This window comes from Antennarius striatus, chromosome 11 (assembly GCF_040054535.1).
Source record: "Antennarius striatus isolate MH-2024 chromosome 11, ASM4005453v1, whole genome shotgun sequence".
NCBI classification, from domain to species: domain Eukaryota; kingdom Metazoa; phylum Chordata; class Actinopteri; order Lophiiformes; family Antennariidae; genus Antennarius; species Antennarius striatus.
Window position 1 is genome coordinate 14,127,348 of NC_090786.1, and position 22,653 is coordinate 14,150,000.

Here is a 22,653-nt window from a genome sequence, read left to right on the forward strand (position 1 = left end):
AACTGCATGCACCATAAAGCACACACACACACACACACACACACACACACACACACACACACACACACACACACACACACACACGGTAATGGGCACACAAAGAAAAAATTATACAGAACAGTCCATCATTCCATCACTGTGAAAAAAAGTAAACCAGTAATAAAAATTAAATTTATTAATATCACTGTGGTGATGTTAAGTCTTTTTGGACATTATGTTAGTGTCTTTTATTAAAACGTATTATTTATTTTATTTTCATTTTAGCTGAATTCTTTATTGTCTTCTTAGAGGATTTTTATTCAACTTTTATTTGGTGTTAAGAAGGGCAGGTTTACTTTTTTTAAGTGGAAGTTAGCATTCATGATTAAATTAGCATTATTATTATTATTATTTTCTTGTTTACCTGTTTAGTGTTTAGTCTTCAGTCCCGTGATCTACACACTTAATGAGCCAGTCTTCGGGTGTACTGATCACAAAAGAGAGTTAAAATTGCTACTTTAATGTTTATAGCAAGTAAAATTGCAGCGCATGGACAAAGTCCTATACAAAAATGCAGAGAGAGATTAGCAGAGACATTGATTAGTGGCAGGTAAAATCCACTGCCATTATTTCACTCATCAATAACACACTACCACAGGCTGAATATCTATATCCTACATGGATCATTATGCTGTTCAGCAGCCAGGCTCCAACTCTGAGCCTTTCTGAGGCATTATTATGATAATATATGAGGGCTTCTTACCTCTTTTAACTCCATATCATTCTCAGAGTCAATCAGTGTCTGTTTAATGATATAAAACTTCAGAAAATGGATTAAGAGAAGAAATGTATTAGTTTATAAATAAGAAAGTGATCAAATATTCGAGGGACGGTCGAGCAGGAATATAAATGATTTAACAGATAGTCATTTGGAGACATTTGGACACTCTTTACGAAGTGAGTTAACCGTTACCTGGAAGCACATGTTAAATGGTCTTGGTGTCAGCTGTGTTAATGAAATGAAGATAAAAATATCAATTTATAGCTCAGCAGCCACCTATTTAGAGAGTCTTACACACTGTAGAGGTTTATGTTGTTTTTATTAAATGCTTTATATACAAATACAGATTACACACAAAACAAAGCACGCAATAGGAATTACACACTGTAAATTTTTGACTGCTTTCAATCCAAACAAGAAAATGTGTTTTGCACAATTATGATCTCACCATTTGCATCATTTAAAGCACAAAGTTAACTGAAGTCTGTGGAATCAACGCCACAAACTTTGACCCAGAGTGTCATCCAGCAGTCAGGCATGGGACACTTTAGGTTTGATTTATATTTCTAAACATTAACCTCTGTTATAAGAATGTCAGGGTCAATTTATTTGGGTCCCTGGAGAGGGTTTGGTTTCCATTTGTTGCCTTTGAAGCAGTTTGTAATGGAAATTTTGCAGCTTTATTGCTGTTATTTGATAACTGTTTGAAGATTCAGCTTTATTTAATCGTTGCCCACTTCCCTCTCCAGCATCCGTGTTACCAAAGTCTAAAGAAAGGTACTACTGCAGTAGTACCTCTACAGTATAGAACAGTTTAAACTCAGTTTAAAGTCATTCATAAAAATTGCGTCTTTATAAAATGTTGTACATTGGGAACAAGCATCATGTGATAGGAGACATCTTTTGTTAAGTTAAATTAACTTCTCAAACAGTTGTTTTCAGTGATGAATTAATCTTTAAATGATCCACCTACTACCAGACCAGTCAGCGAACAGCAGTGAAAATTAAAAAAAAACCCTACTATACATGACATCGTATTTGCTCTGCATTTCCACCTAGTTAAGTCATTCTGAATTACCCACAGTCAGTCAGATTTGTAGGTAATTCCAGGTCCACAGGACAATATCTCCCAGGAGAAACATTCTGCCAGGCAAGAAAATAAAAGACAACTGAGATGTTTACTTGTGTGTTTTCTAGTTGTCATGTCATAACTGCTGACAATGATACCAACTCTGATAAGAACACAAGCATGTCCTTTTTTTTCTCAGTCCTTTAGCCTGACAACTTGGAAGATGTGTTCAGAGTCGTGTCACATGAAGTAAGACAGAAACGTGATGGTGCTGACAAACAGATCAGTAAAGTTACCTACAGTGTGGGCTTAGAATATATAGTGAATGACGCAGAACTTTCATGGACTGTGGTCCAATAAGAAGAAATTATGCCGAACCAGACACAGTAGTCTAATTGAAGGATAAAAATATAATACTGCACCAGCAAACATTTAGAATCACTGCTTTAAAGGCAAAAAAAATGGAAACAAGTTTGTTGAAAAGGGCAAATCTGCAAAAATTAACTAATCAACTGATTTTTGGGCGAATATGAGTAGAATGAAGAGAAATTATTGACAATTTTATGAACAACTTTCCTTACATGGAGGAGTGTCACATTTAATTTCCTCTGTGTAATTATTAAAAAAAATCTCTGTGCAAATAAAGACATACTGGAACATCGTTAAAGTTTGTGGATTTATGATTTTTATGGAGCTACGCTTTATTTCAGTTTCTGAAGGAGATGAAGAAAAAGGGATACTCTATGTTACGACATTTTTATGAAGAATTTGAAAAATATAGAAATATTTTGAAATCAGAGGTTACATATCTGGAGCAACTTCAGTATCTACCATATGGATGTTTTCTGTAGCCCCCTCTTGTCAGCCGTAAAGCCGGGGCTTTGAGGCCTGGTCGGTTAGATCCCCACTCCTCTTCTGCAAAACCAACAGTTAAAAAAATATGAAATGGAAAGCTGCTGCATTTGTTGCACTGAAGACATTGATGTGCTTATGTACCGTATAACATCCCGTCACAGTTCATTAAACAGAAGGCATGAAAATTCAAGCGAGCAAACTGGCAAAGTACAGTAAAGGCTTTTCTCCACACAAAATTAATTTCATGTGATCTCTGGCCTCTGTTGGACCAGCACTGAGATATGATGGAAGCTCCTTCCTCATAAAGTAAAATTACATAAAGATGGTGAATGCTGCTGTGTGGCACGTTTCACTGCTTCCAAATAAGAAAGTGTTTATGGGGCAGAAAATCAAATCATTAGCCCTGGATTTTTGGTTTGTTCCGACCTCAACACCCCAGTGCACCATTCATTGTGCTGAAAATGAATGAGCATGCAAAGTCATTGTGGCAACCAGCTTATCGCTGATGTCATGCCACAAACTCATGACTACATTTTTGGTCATTTAAACATTTTTGATTAAATCAAAGATTAACATGTGTTACATTATTCAATGGCTTGAGAAAATATGAAGAGTCTTTTGTTTGTGACACTTGCAACTGGTGTTTTGGAGATAGAGGATTTTCCTTTTCCAGCGGTTTTATGTGGACAGCAGCAGCTGCTCTGTTGATAGCAACAGATTTTGTGGAATAAGCCAATGATGGCAGATGTCCAAAATGCAAAACACCACCTTTACCATGGGCATTGGTTTTCCTCTTGAGCTTCCATTGGCACACTTACTGTTCTACTCAATGATGCCAAGGATGCCTCCAAAATGTTTTTTTTAAAATCATAACTAATCCAACATATGTAACTAATTACATATATCAACAGAAGTGAGTTGTTATTGATTTTATGAAATATTACTGACTTACAGCAGTTACATGGACAGAACATTGAATTATGGGCTCCAACTAGTAATTAAGTCTTTTGAGTAATGATTTGTTCCAAAAAAATCTGTAAAATAATTCTGTAAAATATAATATCATAACGGTGTCATCCTCAAATTTCCTGACTGCCAACAATTCCAGGATAAAGGATCAGGATATCAGTAAATTCTTACATTTGAGATGCTCTGTTGAGAAATTGTCACATTTAGTGACTGGGAAATATTTAATTTCCCAGTCACTGTGTTGTCACATTATTTTTAAAGATTTTTTCATTTGTAACAGTGTCAATAGGATTTTTACACATATGCTATAATGTGAAACAGCAGAGAGAGAAAGAATGAAAGTGGAAATTTGTGTCCAAGGACACAGATGCCGCGCTCCTGGAAACACTGAATGTGTGCTAATGGCTGATGTGGTTATACAAATGAAAAAGAGAAAACACCAGTTGTTCAGCCAAGCATAATATAAGCTGTTCTTACCATAATTGTTGTAAGATTCATCACTGTTTCCATGTCCGTATTCATAATATTCGGAAATGCTATGTAAGACAAGAGGAGAGACAGCAGTCAATATAAAGAATAATGAGCTGCTTTTATGTATCATTTAGTTTGTGTAAAATAGGGAAGGGTAGAGCAATGTTTCAAATGAGGTTGGCATTATTGCATACATTTATGATCACCCAAATACACCATAAAAAACCTAACATGTTCTTCCACCTTTCAGGACTTCCAAACTGCCACACCATCTGTGTCACCCAGCATGAAGCTCACTGGTTCCCAATGAAAAAATAGACCTTCATAAAATACTAATTCTCCATAAAAATGTATTTGTTGGTGTCTGTTTTCTGTAATGGATTGATACACATTTGGTCCCCTGAGTATTTATGGCAGCAGGATGGTATGCATGGTTAACTGTAGTATTTCAGAGAAACAAGATATGTCAGGCCTTAAATATCTTGTTATTAGGAAGAGGTCACTGTTTTTTTTTAGTAAATCTGAAAATATCCATGACCAGGATTATCACCAATTAAACAAAGCATATCTATTCACTTTTAGAAGCTATTTATCTACCGTACTATTTGGCAGCTGTTTCTAAAAAAACATCACATTGGAAAGTTGTCACATACGTTGTCAAAAATAATGTGTTTTCGCAAATGTAACACAGAATTCTGCTTTTACTGACTTCTGTCATCTAAAAACGATTCAACACTTAACAAGCATCTACAGACACTTTATGATCTGCTGTAAATGTGAGACACATCAAGCAGACCCTAGTTTCTGGCAGCATTCCTGAGGAATCTTAGCTCCTTTGTTATGAACAAAAACCACCAGTTCTGTAATATTCACAGGTTATATGCTGCAATCTCGTTCTTCAAATTCCATCAGAGATTATCTGTAGGATTCAAGTCAGATGACTGACGGCTACTCTAGAATCATCCAGGGCTTCTGAGATCAATGTACTTTTGGAAAGTCCACTGATTCCCAAGCTTCAGCTTCCTCACAGGTGGGGAGATGTTTTCCTCAAGGATTTCCTCATCCTCAATGGAATCCATCTCACTCTCCACAAAGTGAAGAGTGAGTCGGACAAAACAAAGCAGCCCCAATCCATCATCAAGCTACAGCACTTTTTCATTGTAGGTAAGGTGGTCATTTCACAATGTGCTTCATATATACAGTAGAGTACTTACAGGTGGTGCATTGGCCCCAGAAGAACAAACTTCTGGGTCAAAAACTCCTTATCTAGATGGTTGTGAACTACTAGAGTCAAATTCTTGATTATCCTAGAGTTTTGTCTTGTAGTCGTGATATAAATTTAAGCGTTAAGAGAAAAGATTTTGGGACCCAACTACTAAAGTCAATCTGTGAAGATTGGCAGTGTTTTAATGTCTGAATAAGGGGGTTGAATAAGTCTGAGACTGCAGTAATCAGTAAAAGTAGCATTTTGTTTTGAATGTGGGAAAAAATTATTGAAATCTGTTGTATGAGCCATTTAAACTGTTCTTGTGTGATTTGACAATTGCCAGCAGCTGATAAATAGTATTTTGCCAATAAAACTAATATGCAATGGGGTCTGAATAAATTTAGCTTCCAACTGTATTATTAATGAACATATGTTAACGCTATAACACACTGCAGTGACAGCCCACGAGACAGCTGCTCAGAGTAAACATTTCAAACGCTGTATTATAGGCAACAGTAGACAGATGGTGATTGGAAAATTGACTGAGGACATTTTGTTATTTATGCAGTGTTCTTGTGTGAGTGCAAACAACACCTCTTCGATTGACTGATGTAGTTATCTTCGTAGGTTTCATAACTCTCGTTGTCATACTCTCCACCGCAGCCATCATCATAGCCCTGTGAGGAAACAAGAAGGAAGCGATGAAGCTGACTTGTCTCCTCATCTTCACCCACTCAACAATCGATACTTCCATAGCTCCACAGGCGACATCCATGACTTCAACTCCATAATAGGAGGAGAAACAGATAATTAATTCATGTCCAACAGAGATCAGTGAGTAAAGCTCACAGGGGGTATGCTTCACTCGAGAAACCTCTTTGAAAGTATCTCCAACTGCAAAGAGGATGGAGTAGGTACTCGAGAAAGACGCACAAAAAGCCATCAGTTCCAAACATTCATGGAGGAAAACAATAAAAATGTCAAACTGTGTGTAACACAAATGTGCAGTTGTACAGAAACTTTCCAGATGATCTCTCCTCTAATATTGCCATCTGTAAGTGCTGCTTATTGCATTAGAATATAAAAGACCTGTATACTTGTAAAGTAAACAACCTTTTTTTACTGTTCTTTGTAGTATTCTACCGCATAGAACACAGAATGCAAGATGACTGTGCTTTAGACCCTATGCTGAATGTGATGTGGATATTTTCAATGTTTTCAATATCCAATGTAATGTAATTACATAATGATAATAAGCTGCTTTAAAACATCTGCAGTCTGTAAATCCAGTTAGAGAATTCCATGTTCCACAGCGTCCTCTGTTCTGAAAGCAATTGTATGAATAACTGGTTTTTGGAGGCATTCAAGTAAACACCATAGCTTGTTTAGAAGGAGATCTAAGAGAGCAGCTTGAATGGACTGGCCAATGTTCACGTATTATCATCAGGTCAGGGCCATCAGTTCTCTGCTGACGACTAGACACTGATCCAGTTGTTGCAGCTATTCATTTTTTTTGTATCGCTGTTTGACTCATGGCTGTATTTTCCACTGGATGGAGGTTAGCTGGATTTCTTGAAATAGCAAAAACTCAGATAAGAGAAGAAAGGAGTTGCTCAAAATGTTGAAAAGCACATCGGAGTTGCATTCAGCTCTGACTGCATGCTGACAGAAGTCGGTTTTATGAGAGATGATTGCTTGGATTTTTTTTTTTTTTTGGCCTTGGGTTTTGTCAATCAGATAACTCTCAGGCTGTGCTTTTGTTTTGAAGGAGGTCTTTGGGACTGCATTTATCAAAAACTACCAGATTTCTATCAACAAAACAAGAATTTATTACAGAGCAGTTTTAGCCCTGTAAAGCCATATTTGATACGTTTGGCTTTACAGGGGTTCGAGACCTTAAAAAGTTTACTATTATTTTTTGATAAAACCTGATGTACACAATTAGACACATCCAAATTTATCATAAATGCAAATTTGTATAGAATTTATTTTTGTACAAATTTGTCAGAAGGTTCAATAAACATCAGTTTAAAAGAATATTTTTCTGACAATTATTTCAAGGTCCAGGCTTTACTGGTTGAAGATGCATTGTTTTCAAAATGTTACCATGAAACAGGAAACACCCCGGTACATATCCATCCGTCCGTCCGTCCGTCCGCCCGTCCATCCATCCATCCATCTTTTACCGCTTATCCGTAGTTGGGTCGCAGGGGCAGCAGCTTCAACAGTGAGCCCCATTATTCCTGGCCAGATCCATCAGCTCTGACTGGGGTTGTGTTGAGATATAATCCCTCCACCTGGTCCTGGGTCTTCCTAGAGGTCTCCTCCCAGCTGGACGTGCCAGAAACACCTCCCAAGGGAGGCGACCTGGAGGCATCCGCACCAAATGCCCAAACCACCTCAGCTGACTCCTTTCCACGTGAAGGAGCAGCGACTCTACTCTGGGCCCTCGCGAATATCAGTGTTTTTCAACCTATCTCTAAGGGAGACACCAGTTATCCACCTGAGAAAGCTCATTTCAGCCGCTTGTATCCACGATCTCGTTCTTTTGGTCATGACCCATCGCTCATGACCATAGGTGAGGGTAGGACCGAAGATTGAACGGTAGATGGAGAGGTGTGCCTGGAGGCTTAGCTCCCTCTTCGTTACAACAGTGCAGTAAAGCTACTACAATACCGCTCCTGCTGCCCCAATTTTCCATCCAATCTGATGTTCCATTGTTCCCTCACTCCTAAGCAGGACCCCAAGATACTTAAACTACCCAATTGAGGCAGGACCTAATTCCCCACTAAGAGAAGGCAATCCACCGGTTTCCTGCAAAGGACCATGGTCTGAAATTTGGAGGCGCTGATTCTCATTCCCGCTGCATTACACTCGTCTGCAAACCGGGCCAGTGAGCGTTGCAAGTAACAGGCCGATGAGGCAAACAGGACAACGTCATCTGCAAAAAGCAACAATGCAATAATCAGCCCACCAAACTGCAAACCCTCCTCACCATGACTATGCATCGATATCCTGTCCATGAAAATAACAAACAGAATTGGTGATAAAGCCCTGGCAAAGGCCAACATCCACAATCATGTACACAGACAGCCTAACAATAATTAATCACATCAGTTTATGTCTGTCCATCCATCCATCCATCCATCCATCCATCCATCCATCCATCCATCCATCCATCCATCCATCCATCCATCCATGTTTACATATCCATTTCCATATAGGATTTAGATATACATCCTTCATTTATTATTATTTACTTTTGGATGTAAATACTCTGCAGTCAAATGAACTTTGAAATCAACTTTCTATGGCAAACAGAAAAATCTGAATATTTATAGGCAAATTTTCTTATGAAGGTTAATTTTTTGTCAGAATCTTGTTCTTTTTTGTTGTATTTGTAGTTTTTAAGTTGATATAATAAACCTTTCTCATTATGCCATTAAAGATCATTTTTAGCTTAGTGCTGTTACTTCACCTAACACTTAAGCTGTGTTCAGACTGGCAGCCAAAATCCGATTTTTAGCCCATCCAGATTAGATGCGGATGGCTCTTTTGTAGTCCAACAGTCACAGACCACATAAAATCTGATTTTTGCAAGATGGGTTGAAACCACATTCGGGAGGTAGTTTCAAGTCGCATTTGGACAGATGCCTCTCAGTCTGAACAGCTCCAAACACACCAATCAGATTTGACAATCCGTGACGTCACTCTGTGCGCCACAATAGCCAATGCACATTAGGGAGCATGGAGGATGTCTCCGTTCCGATGTTGTTGCTACGGCAACCTGTCAGATCGGCCAATAATGTCATCCAGTCTGAACAGTGCAAGATCCCAATTGGACACTTGCTAAGACCAGTGTGGACAGTAAGCCCTAAAAATCGAATATGAACGGCAATTTGACTGGTTTCCAATATGTCAGCAGTCTGAACGCAGCCTTTATGCCCTCCCCCTTGCTGTTTGCACTCTCACCATCATCAAAACTCGGTCCACCTCCAAGCAGAACTGTATATTCACCAACTTCCCCCCTCCATCAAAAAGGGGTCTTTTTTACAAGTTCAGTGGGAGGATGAAACAGAACTATCCTTATAGTCACAAAGAGAAACATAAAACACTCAGTGTGAATATTACAATTAGGAATCAGGTCAGCTTTGTTCTACACATATTCATATTCAAAACCAACTCAGATCCCCTGTTCCAGTCCGACCCACAACAAAAACAAGAGGGGGAAACCTGCAAGTTAGAGTGGCTTTCTTACAAAGCTATCACCAAAAAGACATCACAATTCTTGCATATTATATTCCTATTCTCACTTTAATTAAATAATGTATATGTCTCCCTCAAGATATGCTTTTTTGCTCTCTCCGGCATCTTAAATGACTTTCACACTGCTTTATGCAGTCACTTTTTCTAATTCCTGTCATGTCTTGAGGCGTCTTCCAGTTTCTCACAAGGATTTGACAGCTGATGATATTTGCGGTCATTAGTATTAGCAGAAAACACTTATATCTTCATAGTATAAAGATCTCCTTAGAGGACAAATTGCATGTTTAGGATATCCCTAATGCAAAAAAATGAAGCTCATTCCAGAACTGACAGAGTATTTCAGAGCAAAGACACAACAATAGTACCGGTGCCCTCCTCGTCATTTCCGACGGAGTGCAGATCAGACTGATCAGAATGTACAAAACCATAACCTTGTGTATGTTACCACAGGTCCAGTATAAGCAGGCTGAGAGTAAATTTATCAATCTAAACTGAGTAAACCTCACGTTCACATCTCTTGACATATGTTGGAAGTCGCTGTCTCCGTCTTCTTCTTTTCCTTTCTGCTATGTCAGCCTTCTGCATCCTCCTCTCTAACACCAACTGCCCCCATATCTTCCCTCACTCCATCCATCCATCCTTCTCTTTGGCCTTCTTCTTGTACTCTTGCCTGGTAGCTCCATCCTCAACACCCTTTCATTAATATAGTCAGGATCTCTCCTCTGGACGTGTCAAAATCATCAAAGTTTGCCCTCTGTAAATTTGTCTCCAAAACATCTCACCTTGGCTGTTTCTTTGATGAACTCATTTCTGATACTATTCAAACTGGTCACTACTAAAGAGAACCTCAAAATTTTAATTTCTACCACCTCCAACTCGGATTCCTGTCTCCTTTTCAGCGGCACTGTTTTGGAAGTTACTGTCGTCTTATCTAATCCACGTTTAGTGTCTGTTCTCTTTCCAGACACTTTATAGTGTTGTGACAGGTTTATTTCCCTCATTGTTGGAAAGAATGAAAACTTTAATGTAGCTATTAAACTGGCATTGGAGAGTGATGGAAGAAGAGGTCAGATCCTTTACCAGACTAGTTCATAAATGTGTACGCTGAATTCTCCAGTTGAATTTTGTTTGAGATTGGCCTCATCTTAGCTGCTTTAAATACTACTTGGTGGTTTAACTGGTGGCAGTGTGACAATATTTCTCTCTGAGATGCAGTGTAGTGCATGTATGAATATTAAGATGTAACATCAATTAGAAATACTCAAGAAAAGTAAAAGTGCCTTTTTCCTTTCCCGTAAATGATCTGAGTAGAGGCACAGTACATTCTTCCACCACCAAAAGATCTGTCGCAGTCGATGGGGTTTTGGAAAATATCTTCAAGACTATTAGTTCGTACTTGTTGATTTCCGTTATAAAGGATACATCGCTGTTAAATAAAACTACAAATGTAAGAAGAGCCTTTCCATCAAAAAAACCCCCAACAACCCAGAGGCTGATTAGAATAGAGGCTGACTGTAATTGCAGTTTAAATAAATTGAACTGAATGTTGGTTCTGCAATGAGCTGGCGTCTTGTCTGGGGTGTGTCCTGGGTTTCACCCGTAGCAAGCTGGGATAGGCTCGAGCAGAACCATGACCCGCAAGGTGGATAAGCTGCTGAAGGTGATAGTGAGAGTCTCATCTACAAGAAAACGGATGGCTGGATGAATAGAATCTGTAGAAATCCTAAATAAAGCTGCTTTATATCAGATGAGGGCTCATGCATTATTCCCTCATATTTACTTCCGAAAATAAGGTATCTTCCTTTAGAGTGGGAGTTGGTCTACATTATGCTTTGTGACTGGCACTGATGCATCATTGTAAGGGACAATGAGTGCAGTTGCACACAATAAATGACTGATTTACTGCACTTGTACAGACTCTTCCCTGGCTGTCAGGATTGCTGATACAAGTACTTTTGTGCTGGTTCTTTTGTGGCATTAGTTTTGTGAACATGTATTCAACTAAATTAAAGGTAGGGATTATGTCAGGGATTAAGTTGTTCAGAGGATCGAATACTTTTCAGTTTCTTGCATGAGTCTTTCCCCACAAAGGCAGAGTCAGAGCCCTGCGTATCTCAGTAATTGACAGTTTTGTTAGGAATCCCTTATGACAGATCGCTTTGCACTGGTCCACTGAATGCAAAGTAATCAAGAGATGAATTTCAGTTGAAAGTAATATAAAAAAAATTGACCGACATCTACGAGAAGCTGTATAAAAACATGACAAAGTTTTTTTATTTAAAGGGTGATTTTATGAATTCAATAGATATCCAATACACTAGTGCACATCTGTCAAGACCAGCAGTTCGCCTTTCTATGACAATCAGCCATTTGAAACAGGAATTACATGTTTGTATGTTTCAAAAGGTATTACAACCATATCAAATTATAGAGCTCAAGGATTGGCAGCATTATTCATACATCATATATAACCCATGCAACTGTGTGATGGTACATGCAAGGGTTCTGCATCTGTATCTAAATTAATATTACTTTGCAGCGATTCTCCTTGGAATCGGAGAGTAGATTTGTTTCGCCCAAGCAATATTTGCAATATAATAAATGAAAAATTTTAAGAAGTGGTGCAGGACACCAATCAGAAACAGTAGATGGCTGTAGTATACCATTTCAGTGTATGATCTGCCTTAAGAAAAATGAGAAATTGCACGATTGCCTATTTCGTTCCTTCTGTTGTTACTTACTACATTGCTTACACAGTTTCCTGAAAGCACCATGCATTTCACATGTTATTGGTGTCAAACAAATAAAAAAACCCCAAACACACTATATAAATATTTTACAGCAATGGGAAAATTTGGTGAAGAATTTTTAAATGCAGTGAGTGGCTGAGCATAGGAAAAATGATCAAAACACATTAGCGTAGTGTCATGTCCAAGACCGTGAAAATATTACAACCAACAACAACTTTTTTTGACAATTTTTTTTTCGTGTGTTTGAGCGTATATTTGATCAGGTCAGTTGCATGTTCTGATCAGCTTTACATTGAATTAAGATCTGTTGTCATTTAGTTGTGTCGATGTCTCTTACCCACTACTGACACTAGCTGATACAATGTGAATCAGTACAGTGCGCCCTCGCTTATTTGCGCATCAACCCTCTTGACTCCACCTCATTGGCGATTTTTGGTCGGCAGTCACCATACACGCATGCTATTGGCTAACAGCATCTGGAAGTCAGTCTCGAATTTTCGTGAGACACAAAAGTGCTTGAAACAGTCGATAAGAGTGTGGGAAAAGGTAATACAGACAGAAGGTGGTTTAATATCAGTATGGGGAGGGTCATAAACATTTAAATTACCATAAATAATAAGATCAAAAGATCGCAATCTCGAACGAGGATTCCTTAATCATGCTAGGTTCCTGGAACGCATTAACCATAAAGAACGAGGGCGTACTGTTCTTTGTAATACGGATGTCATTTATTCAATAATCTTAAAATTGCCTATTTGTGAGAATGCTACCCAACAATAATAGTAGTCCCCAGGCAATAAAGTGTAAGATCTGTTATTGAATATTTAGGCTAAGCAGCCACAAGTTATATTGCTGTCTCTGTCTGTGTCGTGGATGTGTGTAGAGCACCAGGACTGTGTGTTTGATGTGTGCTTCATCTTTCATGCAACATCCAGGGATATGGCAGTCTCAGTGTGATCCATTTTTTAAGACCTCCCGCCATGAGGAAGTGAAGATGAAGGTTACTCATAGTAAAAGTCCAACGTGGATTAGTGGTAGAGAAAAACACCACTCAAAGTCCCAACAGGCAGGCGAGAGAGAGCGTTAAATTCTTCCGTTCAAACAAAACACTCATTACGTATTGGGACAAAGAGATGCCAATATCCCATAAATAAAAATGAATGAATAACAGTGAAAAGAGCAGAAGCTAAAATGTGTATGTCTTTCACTGTCACTTCATTCAAAAGCCACAGAAAATTCCTCTGGTTGGGTGTGAGATGATGCCTTCACTGGGATCCATTCCAGAGGAGAGATAAGGCGGTAAAATGGTCTCACACAGCCAGTGGAACCAGAGCTGTGCAGACAGGGGGAGCCCCTGAAAACGATAAGTGTAGACCACAAACAAACCATAAATGATGGAAGGCAGCTGTGAAGAGGATGAGGCACCCATTCAACGTGGATAGTCTCGATATAACTTTGAACGCCTTTATGTTTAAAAGCTAAGGTGTAAAATAACCAAGTTGGCAACATCTTTTATCCTGAGACGCTAAAGTGCAGCAGATAAAATTTTGACTCTTTCTGCTAACATCATAGAAGAACCATTTTGTCTGACAGAGACACAGAACCTAATCCAGCAGCTCAAAGTGATCTTCAATCAGCTCACACAAAGCCCACTGAGGACAGGATGTGTGACACTGGTCTGTCTCTGTTTGCCTCAATGCTTTGTCAGAGAATGCTAAAACATATATCTGTTACTGAAACACTTGTGTCAGGATGGAATACGGCAGCACTGGCCTAACTGTAAAGCATGCTGAGAGCCCAATCCCCATCCATTAACATTTGGAGAATAAGTGAATTCATGTGAGGCGGTGGACACAGCAGGGTCCATGTACCAGCGATAGAACATTGTGCATTAGGCTGCACAATTTCCTGTGGTAGGCATATCAGTAGATAGACCCAAAATGTCTTATTAATATTTGCCCATCATGGGTCCTTCTGATCACCCTCTGCATGAGAGAGCTAATACAAAGGATTTCCCAAAGGCTTCTTGACTTCATCCCCCAGGCATGAAAGGCATAAAAGCCTGACAAAAATTGCTGACAGTCATTTCCCCACATCTGGTACAGAAAACACAGGTACAGCAGGACCAGAAGAAAAGAACCCAGCACCCTGGGTCACATGATCACGTAATAGCCCGATTCAAACAGAGTTTTCATTCTGAGCCTGTTGTGTCTTTATATCGCTCCAACAAACTGACTGAATGCAATGACGGTACAATTAGGGGCTAGGTCGTCCTCTGTGACATCATGGAAGGTAGTCAGAGCACCAAAACAGGCACCAATGTGTGTTAGTGAATTGTGTGATGTAGTAACATGTTCAGGTGCGCAGGAACAACAAGAAGTCATACAGAACATAATGCCTCTTAACATTATGGAAGACTGGATATGCTGTGAACGCACAAACCGAAGCGGCTCTGTGATGCCAAACAAAGCAGATAAAATATAAAAACATTTGAAGGAAGACATTTGAAGAAAAAGTCTTATTGCTGGTTATCTGTCCAAGCAGAAAGAAAGGTGTTCTTCGAAAAATGTTGGTTCCAGTCCAGAAAAAAGTAAACACAACTTGAAAATGAAATCAAGGTAATAAATGTGATGTTGATTATTGATGGGTAGGTAATTAGGTGATGGGTTTTCTTTACAAATATTGTTAAACTGAGGTGATTTAAAAGGCCTGAATATACATTTAGCTCAACTGAAATAAACATATCAAACATATTCAGGTTGAAAAAGCTTTTGAAAATGCCCATTGGGTTTAGCATCCCATCATAGCTTTTAGACTAACTACAACTTTATAAGACTGTAAATGTGTGGTGATAAATAACAGAGAAGAAAAGTTAGATTATTACACCAAGTTTATCTAATTCTCTCCGTAGAAGAAAACAGTAAGATATGGTTGCAAGGCACGACAAAGCCAGTACAGTAAGTTCAGGCTATATCTACATTCTACATGTATGTTACAGTATTTTTATTAAAATTACCGTACATTTGTTTGTTTCAATCTTGAAAATAGGAGCTCACTGTGGAGAAACAGGACTGCAGTTGTATTCTGATGGGAAAACCAAAGTTTTTATTTAGTGTCTGCTGACTTAGGACATTACAAAATAGTCCTCAAGCTCTGATAAGTGTTTTATCCTGCAACACAAGCCAATTTTAGATTTGACACAATATGGTACAATATGTAAGAAATCTGCCTCCTAATTAAAGAAAAGCTTGACTCTCCTAGTTGACATGCATCTGTGGAAATACTTAACAATGGTCCTTTCTCACAATGTAGAGGAAATAAATCAAATGTTAGGACAAGGGTGGAGAGTCCTCGCTCATTGTAATTAGGACAGAGAGAACCTAAAGGCCCTTAGCACTGTGCTTCATTATCAATTGACAACCTGTATGTCCCCTGACAGTGACTGATCTTCACAGGGAGCCGCCTGAGAATGGCTCCATGCACAACAGAATGGGGAGGAAAATGAGATTTGCAGCCCTTTGTCTCAGCAAATAAATGCTGCTTTCCACTTCATTCTACAAATGCATATTTAATCAGCATGTACTATTGTTTTTACACTTCTGGTCACTGTTTTTATTTTATATTTATTCAGATTGCCTCATGGTTGAATGTAATTTTCAATGACATGCCGTAATTGTGAGGAGATTTGTTTCAACACCAGTGACACTAAATGTCAGTGTTTGTCATAATGGCTGAGTCGAAGCGCAAGGAAGCATTATTTATAACATATAATTTATTACTTTCAGGATTTTACTTTAAATGTAGCTACAATTGCCTGTTTCCTTCCTTTCAGATGCCTCGGGTCCCTCACAATTCACCAGAAACCATTATGCATATGCACAAGTTTTTTATTCTATTATACACCATGAAAATTGAATTTTACAAGAAATGTCATGAATCATTTTACAGACTTTTTCTTTTCCCTGAAACATCAAAATACCTGTGCATTTTTAATCAATAGATTTGACCCTAAAATGATTAAATATAAATATATATGTTATATTAAATATGATGCAATATTTGTATATTCTTGGTCACGATAAATGAAATCCATGCCAAATGACAGCAATTACAATTTTTTTCCAAAAATTATTCATTAAGAAAGTGTGTACAGTAAAAATTATCAAACTATTTTTCAAATTGTTTTTTTTTGTGATATTGAAGAAATTTCCTGGTTACTGAAATGTGTCATCAAAATGATTTTTCTTAAAATTTTAACCTTGACCTAGTCAGAGATGGATAACTATCATTAGTTTGCTATGAGTGTTAAAGAAAGTTATTTTAGTCCATACAGTACTTTGGTTTTATTTATTAATTATTGTTACTCTCCACTTGATTTTTTCAGGGCCATTTTTTCTGTGTGGTTTGTGAATCAAAGAGTGAGACCTTGATCTTGGTAAGTTTATGTGGAAGTAAATACAGTGAAAACTACTGCATACAAATAGATTTTCACGAATGAGCGTATCACATTTTCAATTTAATTTCTATTCACGAAGCACATGTATGATGACACTACACTAGCTGTATGGAATGAATTTATGAACATTAGTATTATTTTTGAAAGGCAGGCCTGGACTCCCTTTACTGATATTACTTGAAACCAGCTCTCAAGGTGACAAATTTTAGGAGAATTTTCCCATATAATTACAGTCATGACCCCCGTCACTTTCCCGTCATTTTATCTTTAGCTTGAAGAAAAAATTTATTAGCTCTTCTGTGATCTGCACTCATTGCACAACCTCAGACCTTTATCAGGTGCCGTTGTGATTCATAAAAGTGGAGCTGAAAATAGTCTCCAAATAGAAGTTCACTGTTTTGCAAAAAGGTATCTCAAAATAACTTTTACAGCACAAACAAATACTTGAAACAGCTGATTCTGCTCGTGGATATTCCTGTGTATATGACAACAACACTACACTACTCTTCCCGAGGACCTGCCATGAGGTCATCCACTCCTCAAGGGAACCCCACACAATAGTATGTTAAAATAATGTTAATAATGTTATCAATAACACACAGACACACAGACACAGACACAGACACAGACACACACACACACACACACACACACACACACACACACACACACACACACACACACACACACACACACTTACATGTCTTGAAGAATGAGGTGCATGCATAATGAATTACCCTCCGTTTGAACAAAGACATTTCTGATTTAAGGATGATGATAATCAAGAATTTTGGTAGGCTATTAGATAGAAAAGTTTGAAAAGGGATACTTTTAGCAGAAACCACTTAGTCTGAGAGTCCACTCAGTCTGAGTGGCTGAGTAACCGCTCGATGTCTGTCTCTAGTTTCACAATGCAACAACTGTGTATGGGGGCTATTTACACAAAGAGCAGCAGCTGAAAATCAATGTTTTAGACTCAACATTCAAAAATGAAGTTGAAGAGTGTAAATAGAGATCTGCAGTCAGTATGAATGACTTGTGATGTATTTTGTGCAATAGCTATCTCTATTCAAATCTATACTTAAGTATCAAATGTGGTTAAACGCTTAAAATGTCTCTCTATGTCAGTATACAGAGTCGTCTCTTTGAGTGTAGCTAAGAAGCAATTAGGGATTTTGAACTGTGGGCTGAGATAACATGTTTTTGGCCATAACCACAGCTTAGCTAGCTGGCTGCTCCGCCTGCTTGGTAATAATGGCATCTCTACTGCACGGGTATGTATGTCTTTGAAAACTATGATAAACATTGTAAGATATGTTGCTTGCAGAATAACCCCTGAGCCTCTCTTAAAAGAAAATTACTCAGATATTTATTGGAAAAAAATGTGGATGTCAAAAAAACTATAAAAATATTATGGATGTTAATAATATTTTCCTCTTTCACTCTAGTTGTTCTCAACTGCTGATCTTTGCTACGATCCACCTTTGGCCTTACAGGCTGCTTAGAAATAGCTTGCACTCAAGATCATCTTATTTAACTAGTGGAGTTTGGCTCGGATGGCCGGAATTGCAAGAATTATGTTTTGTGCACCAGCTTCATACCTCACTGATTTGTTATGCTCATTCAAGTCTGGTGTTGAACTTTAATCCTCACTTTTCTTAGCATCCTTTATGGAACCGGACCCTGGTAACTGACAGCTCAAGATAGTAGGACAAAAGCTCTCTGCTTATGTAAGAAGTGTAAATAATTGAATAGCATGAGAAATAAAGTGTTGTGTGGGTGCCAGAGGGTTAATCTTCCTGACTGAACTTTTACAGAGCTTCATTATCACAGCCTGGATATGAGATTAAACGCTTTGTTTATCACATACCTTGTGCATCCTTTTTCATTCATTCATTTTCCAACCCGCTTAATCCGCTAACGCAGGTCGCGGGGTAGCCAGTGCCTATCCTGGCAGTCTCAGGGCGTGAGGCGGGGGACACTCCGGGCACGACGCCAGTGTACCGCGGAGCCACATACAAACAAACATACATTCACACACACACTCACTCCTATGGTCAATTTGGGACCGGCCAATCAACCTGAAGCGCATGCTTTTGGAGGTGGGAGGAAGCCGGAGAACCCGGAGAGAACCCACGCAGACACGGGGAGAGCATGCGAACTCCGCACAGAGCGGGACTCGAACCCGGGTCCGCCGTGTTGTGAGGCAGCAGCGCTAACCACTGCGCCACCGTGCCGCCCATACCTTGTGCAATGTTCCTATATTTTCTCTCTTCATTTGATCCAATCTTGATGAGCAATTGGCAGCCCTGATGGCACCCCAGGACAGGGTGGGGTTAACTACCTTCCTCAAGTATACACCAACATGTAGACTAGGAGAACCAGGGCTTGAAAAAAATATTGTCTTAAACACAAATAAATTGTGCTCATATAACAGTGCTGTTTTGTTCTCTAGAAATACATTTTAAAATGCAAAAACCTCCAGTTATCTCTAGTCAGTTGTTCGTTCTAGTTAGTTGTCAGTTTTTTCTCCAGGTCTGACCCAAACTGCACTCAACTATTGACAGAAACATTGATGTTTTTTCAAAAATATATTTTTCAAGACACAGTATAGTATTGACACTGCAGCACGATGGCGCAGTGGGTAGCACTGTCACCTCACAGCAAGACGGTTCCAGGTCTTGTTCTGTGTGGAGATCGTATCTTCTGCCCGTGTCTGCGTGGGTTTTCTCCGGTTTCCACCCACCTCCAATAACATGCACTTCAGGTGGATTCTGCTCCAAATTGTCCATAGGTGTGAATGTGTGCGTGAGTGGTTGATCATCTTTCATGTGGTTCTGTGATGCGCTGCCTACGTGTCCACAGCGTCTCCCCGCCTCATGCCCGTGAGTCCGCTGTTTCACGTGCCCATGCATAAATTAGGAGGAGGGCCTTAAAGTTTCTGTATTAGAGGAGCAGGACGCTGTGGTTTCTACCACCAGGAGTTGAAAGTATGATTTATGTTCCAGCCTTAAAATAATGAACTACTCCTTTGAGGTCTTTTTATATTATTTCCTGTTTTTCTCCACACATAAATTCTTTTGGCAATAAAACACTTTTCTGGACAAATTTATAAAATAAGGCACTAAACACGTTTACAGAGATTTGTGTGTGTGTGTGTGTGTGTGTGTGTGTGTGTGTGTGTGTGTGTGTGTGCGTGCGTGCGTGCGTGCATGTGTGTGTGTATTTGGATATACTATGCCTATTTTTCAATGTCAAATGAACATTAATTTATTCACAATTGTATGACAGACCTCTTGGTATTACAACATTTTTACATTTTAAAACACTGCTCCTTTTTTGAACAGAGAATCACCAGATATTTTCAGAAATTCCACAACTGCACACATATTTTGTCATGCAGTGCTTCATTTTCCATTGTCCAATAAATTTATTTTAACCCTTGAGAACCCACACCCATTTATCCTTAACGAAAAATTATAACACAAACCAAGTGAACCACATAGAATAGGGACATTCAATATGCGTATTACACTGGTGTCTCTCAGGTTAACACTGCAGGTATCTCTGATAATGTAAATGTGAAAAAATTCTGATATGGAGAAAAATATATATTCCATGTTTATGTGCTGCGTTACATTTTTATGCTTGTTACAAGCACAATTTTATAGTCAACAACTGTAGGTGGATGGTGCAATTTTCTAAATGTGAATGAGCAAAATTTGGTTATTATGCATGAAACTGGAAATATTTTAGGAGTAAACTACTGCAGATAGATGGAGGAGTACCATGAATTAAATACTAGTCACCTGATATTTGATGCGTTTTTAACTTAATGTGGATGGCATGCTGGCTCTGTCACCTCACAGCAAGAAGGTTCCAGGTTCGATCCCTTTCTCTGCGGACTATTTATGTTCTCCCCATGTCTGTGTGGGTTCTCTCCAGGTTCTCCGACTTCCTTCCGCCTTCAAAAACCTGCATCTTAGGTAAATTGATCACTCAAAATTGACCGTAGGCTTGAGTGTGTGCGTGAGTGGTTGTTTGTCTTCCGTGTGGCTCTGCGATGCGCTGGTGATGTGTTCGCAATTTTTTTATGTATCTACTGTGTTTTCATATATTACTTCCTGTTTATTGTACATGAAAACAATTTTTCAATATTAAATTACTGTAACTAACATATCTTACAAATAAAAATCCTTAATGAACACAAATGTGAAACTTAACTGTTTCAAATGTTTAGTGACATTTCTTTAATATGTTAATGGTTTATAAAAAATGATGTGTAAAATTTATTGCATATCATTTGCTCTGGTAATTTTTTACTGTAATTTTAAGTTATCCATTTGAAAACTCTGCTGTCAACCATTTTACAGTTTTCTATATATTTTTTTTTATTTTATTTTTTACAGTGTATACTTTAGACGTGAAAGTGCCTCATACATCTGTTTTAATAAACAGAAGGGTTCTGCATGGAGACCTTCCATGATTAATCTAACAAATGTAAATCCAGCCGTGTACCAAAACTATTGTTATGAAGCAATTACAGCAGCTGTGCATGAAGGTGGCCTGAGAAACTGCTCTCCTTCAAGAAATATACAGATCCTCATGAATCTCAAGCATCTTTTATGTTCATGGAATAGATGATATGGAGCGTTTTCCCCCATTTCAAAACGATGTCCTTTTGCTTTTTCCACAGTAGACGGATTAGACTTTTTTCCTTCAAAGCCCCCAAAGCTCTGTGTTTAATCACATTATGGCATTTCCTGCACTGCATCAGTATAGTTGCAGGGCTCAGGTTTAAAAGCCAAGCCATGCTTTTCAGCTTTTTCCCGCAATTTGTACAATTTATGGTCTGCTGTCAGGGACAGAATCCTGTATCACTTTCAAATTCCTTTTTTTCGATGATCAGCACTGACATTAAAAGATAGGATTTGATCCTGACGGGACCTGATTCTTAACATTAAATGGGGGCCATAGTCCCCATCTATAAAAAATATCATCCATCACATTTTTAATCTTCCGCTGCTCTCCCTTCACACTTTTTCTATGCACAAACTTAAAGTTATTATAGTGAAACATCTCACTGCTTCTCTTTCTAGGAGCTTTGTAACATCAATGCATTATCTTACATTAAAAGTCACAATGTCATGGCTATTAGTCATAACTTAACAATTTAATCAAGTAATGTATAACTGAGCAATGCACCTAATGACAAATCTCAGTGAAGAAGCTTTACTCTCGATTATGCATACATATTCTAGCCGTAACATGAAGTCTTTCATGTAGGAATCCATAAAATATAGATACATCTGGCATAGATAATGCAAAGAGTGTTGGGACAGATCATACTTTAAGAGCCCATTAGTCTAAGAAGACATTTCTGTGGCACATTTAATAATCTCATGTTTCGTATAGAACTCCCATTGTCTGCACATAAATGCAACAACTTAAAGTGATATTCCAACTTACAGGAAAGCCATGACATTTAATTTTCACAAATGCATAAAAAAAATAAATGTTCAAAGAACCGGGACCACATGCTGCACATACTGGGCCAAAAGAGCTCAATAGCAATTAAAAATGTTCCCTCTTACAACTGCAAAACAAAATAATTGAAGAAAACGAAAACAACTGTGACTGACTGCTAAACTTGCAGATAGCTTTGGATTAATAAACAAACCACCTGATAACAGCTCTGCATTGTCAGCACTTTCAGATTTTAGTGATTCATGCTGTAACTGTATGCTAATGTGCCGGTGATTGATTTGTGCCTTTATGTAACAAAAATGCCAACTAATTGTCAGATATAAGAAGGGTAACCAGTCTGCAAAGTGAGAGTTTCAAAAGACA

At 38.4% G+C, this 22,653-nt stretch overlaps 1 protein-coding gene across 9 annotated transcripts in view; it reads right to left on the bottom strand.

Moving 5' to 3' along the window:
• Positions 1 to 22,653, bottom strand: part of khdrbs2 (KH domain containing, RNA binding, signal transduction associated 2) — a 93,506-nt gene that overhangs the window by 11,112 nt on the left and 59,741 nt on the right. For 8 of the 9 annotated variants that reach the window (XR_011037273.1, XR_011037271.1, XR_011037274.1 and 5 more), the window contains 3 exons: positions 5,926 to 6,008; positions 4,131 to 4,189; positions 2,661 to 2,744 (listed from right to left, as the gene is read on the bottom strand). Coding sequence is in view for 5 of the 9 variants with exons in the window: in XM_068326763.1 (XP_068182864.1) it covers positions 2,661 to 2,744; positions 4,131 to 4,189; positions 5,926 to 6,008 (226 nt within the window). In the remaining 4 variants the exon portion in view is untranslated. Of the gene's footprint in view, positions 1 to 2,649; positions 2,745 to 4,130; positions 4,190 to 5,925; positions 6,009 to 22,653 lie in introns of those variants that run through there. The other variant, XM_068326766.1, reaches the window with a different exon arrangement.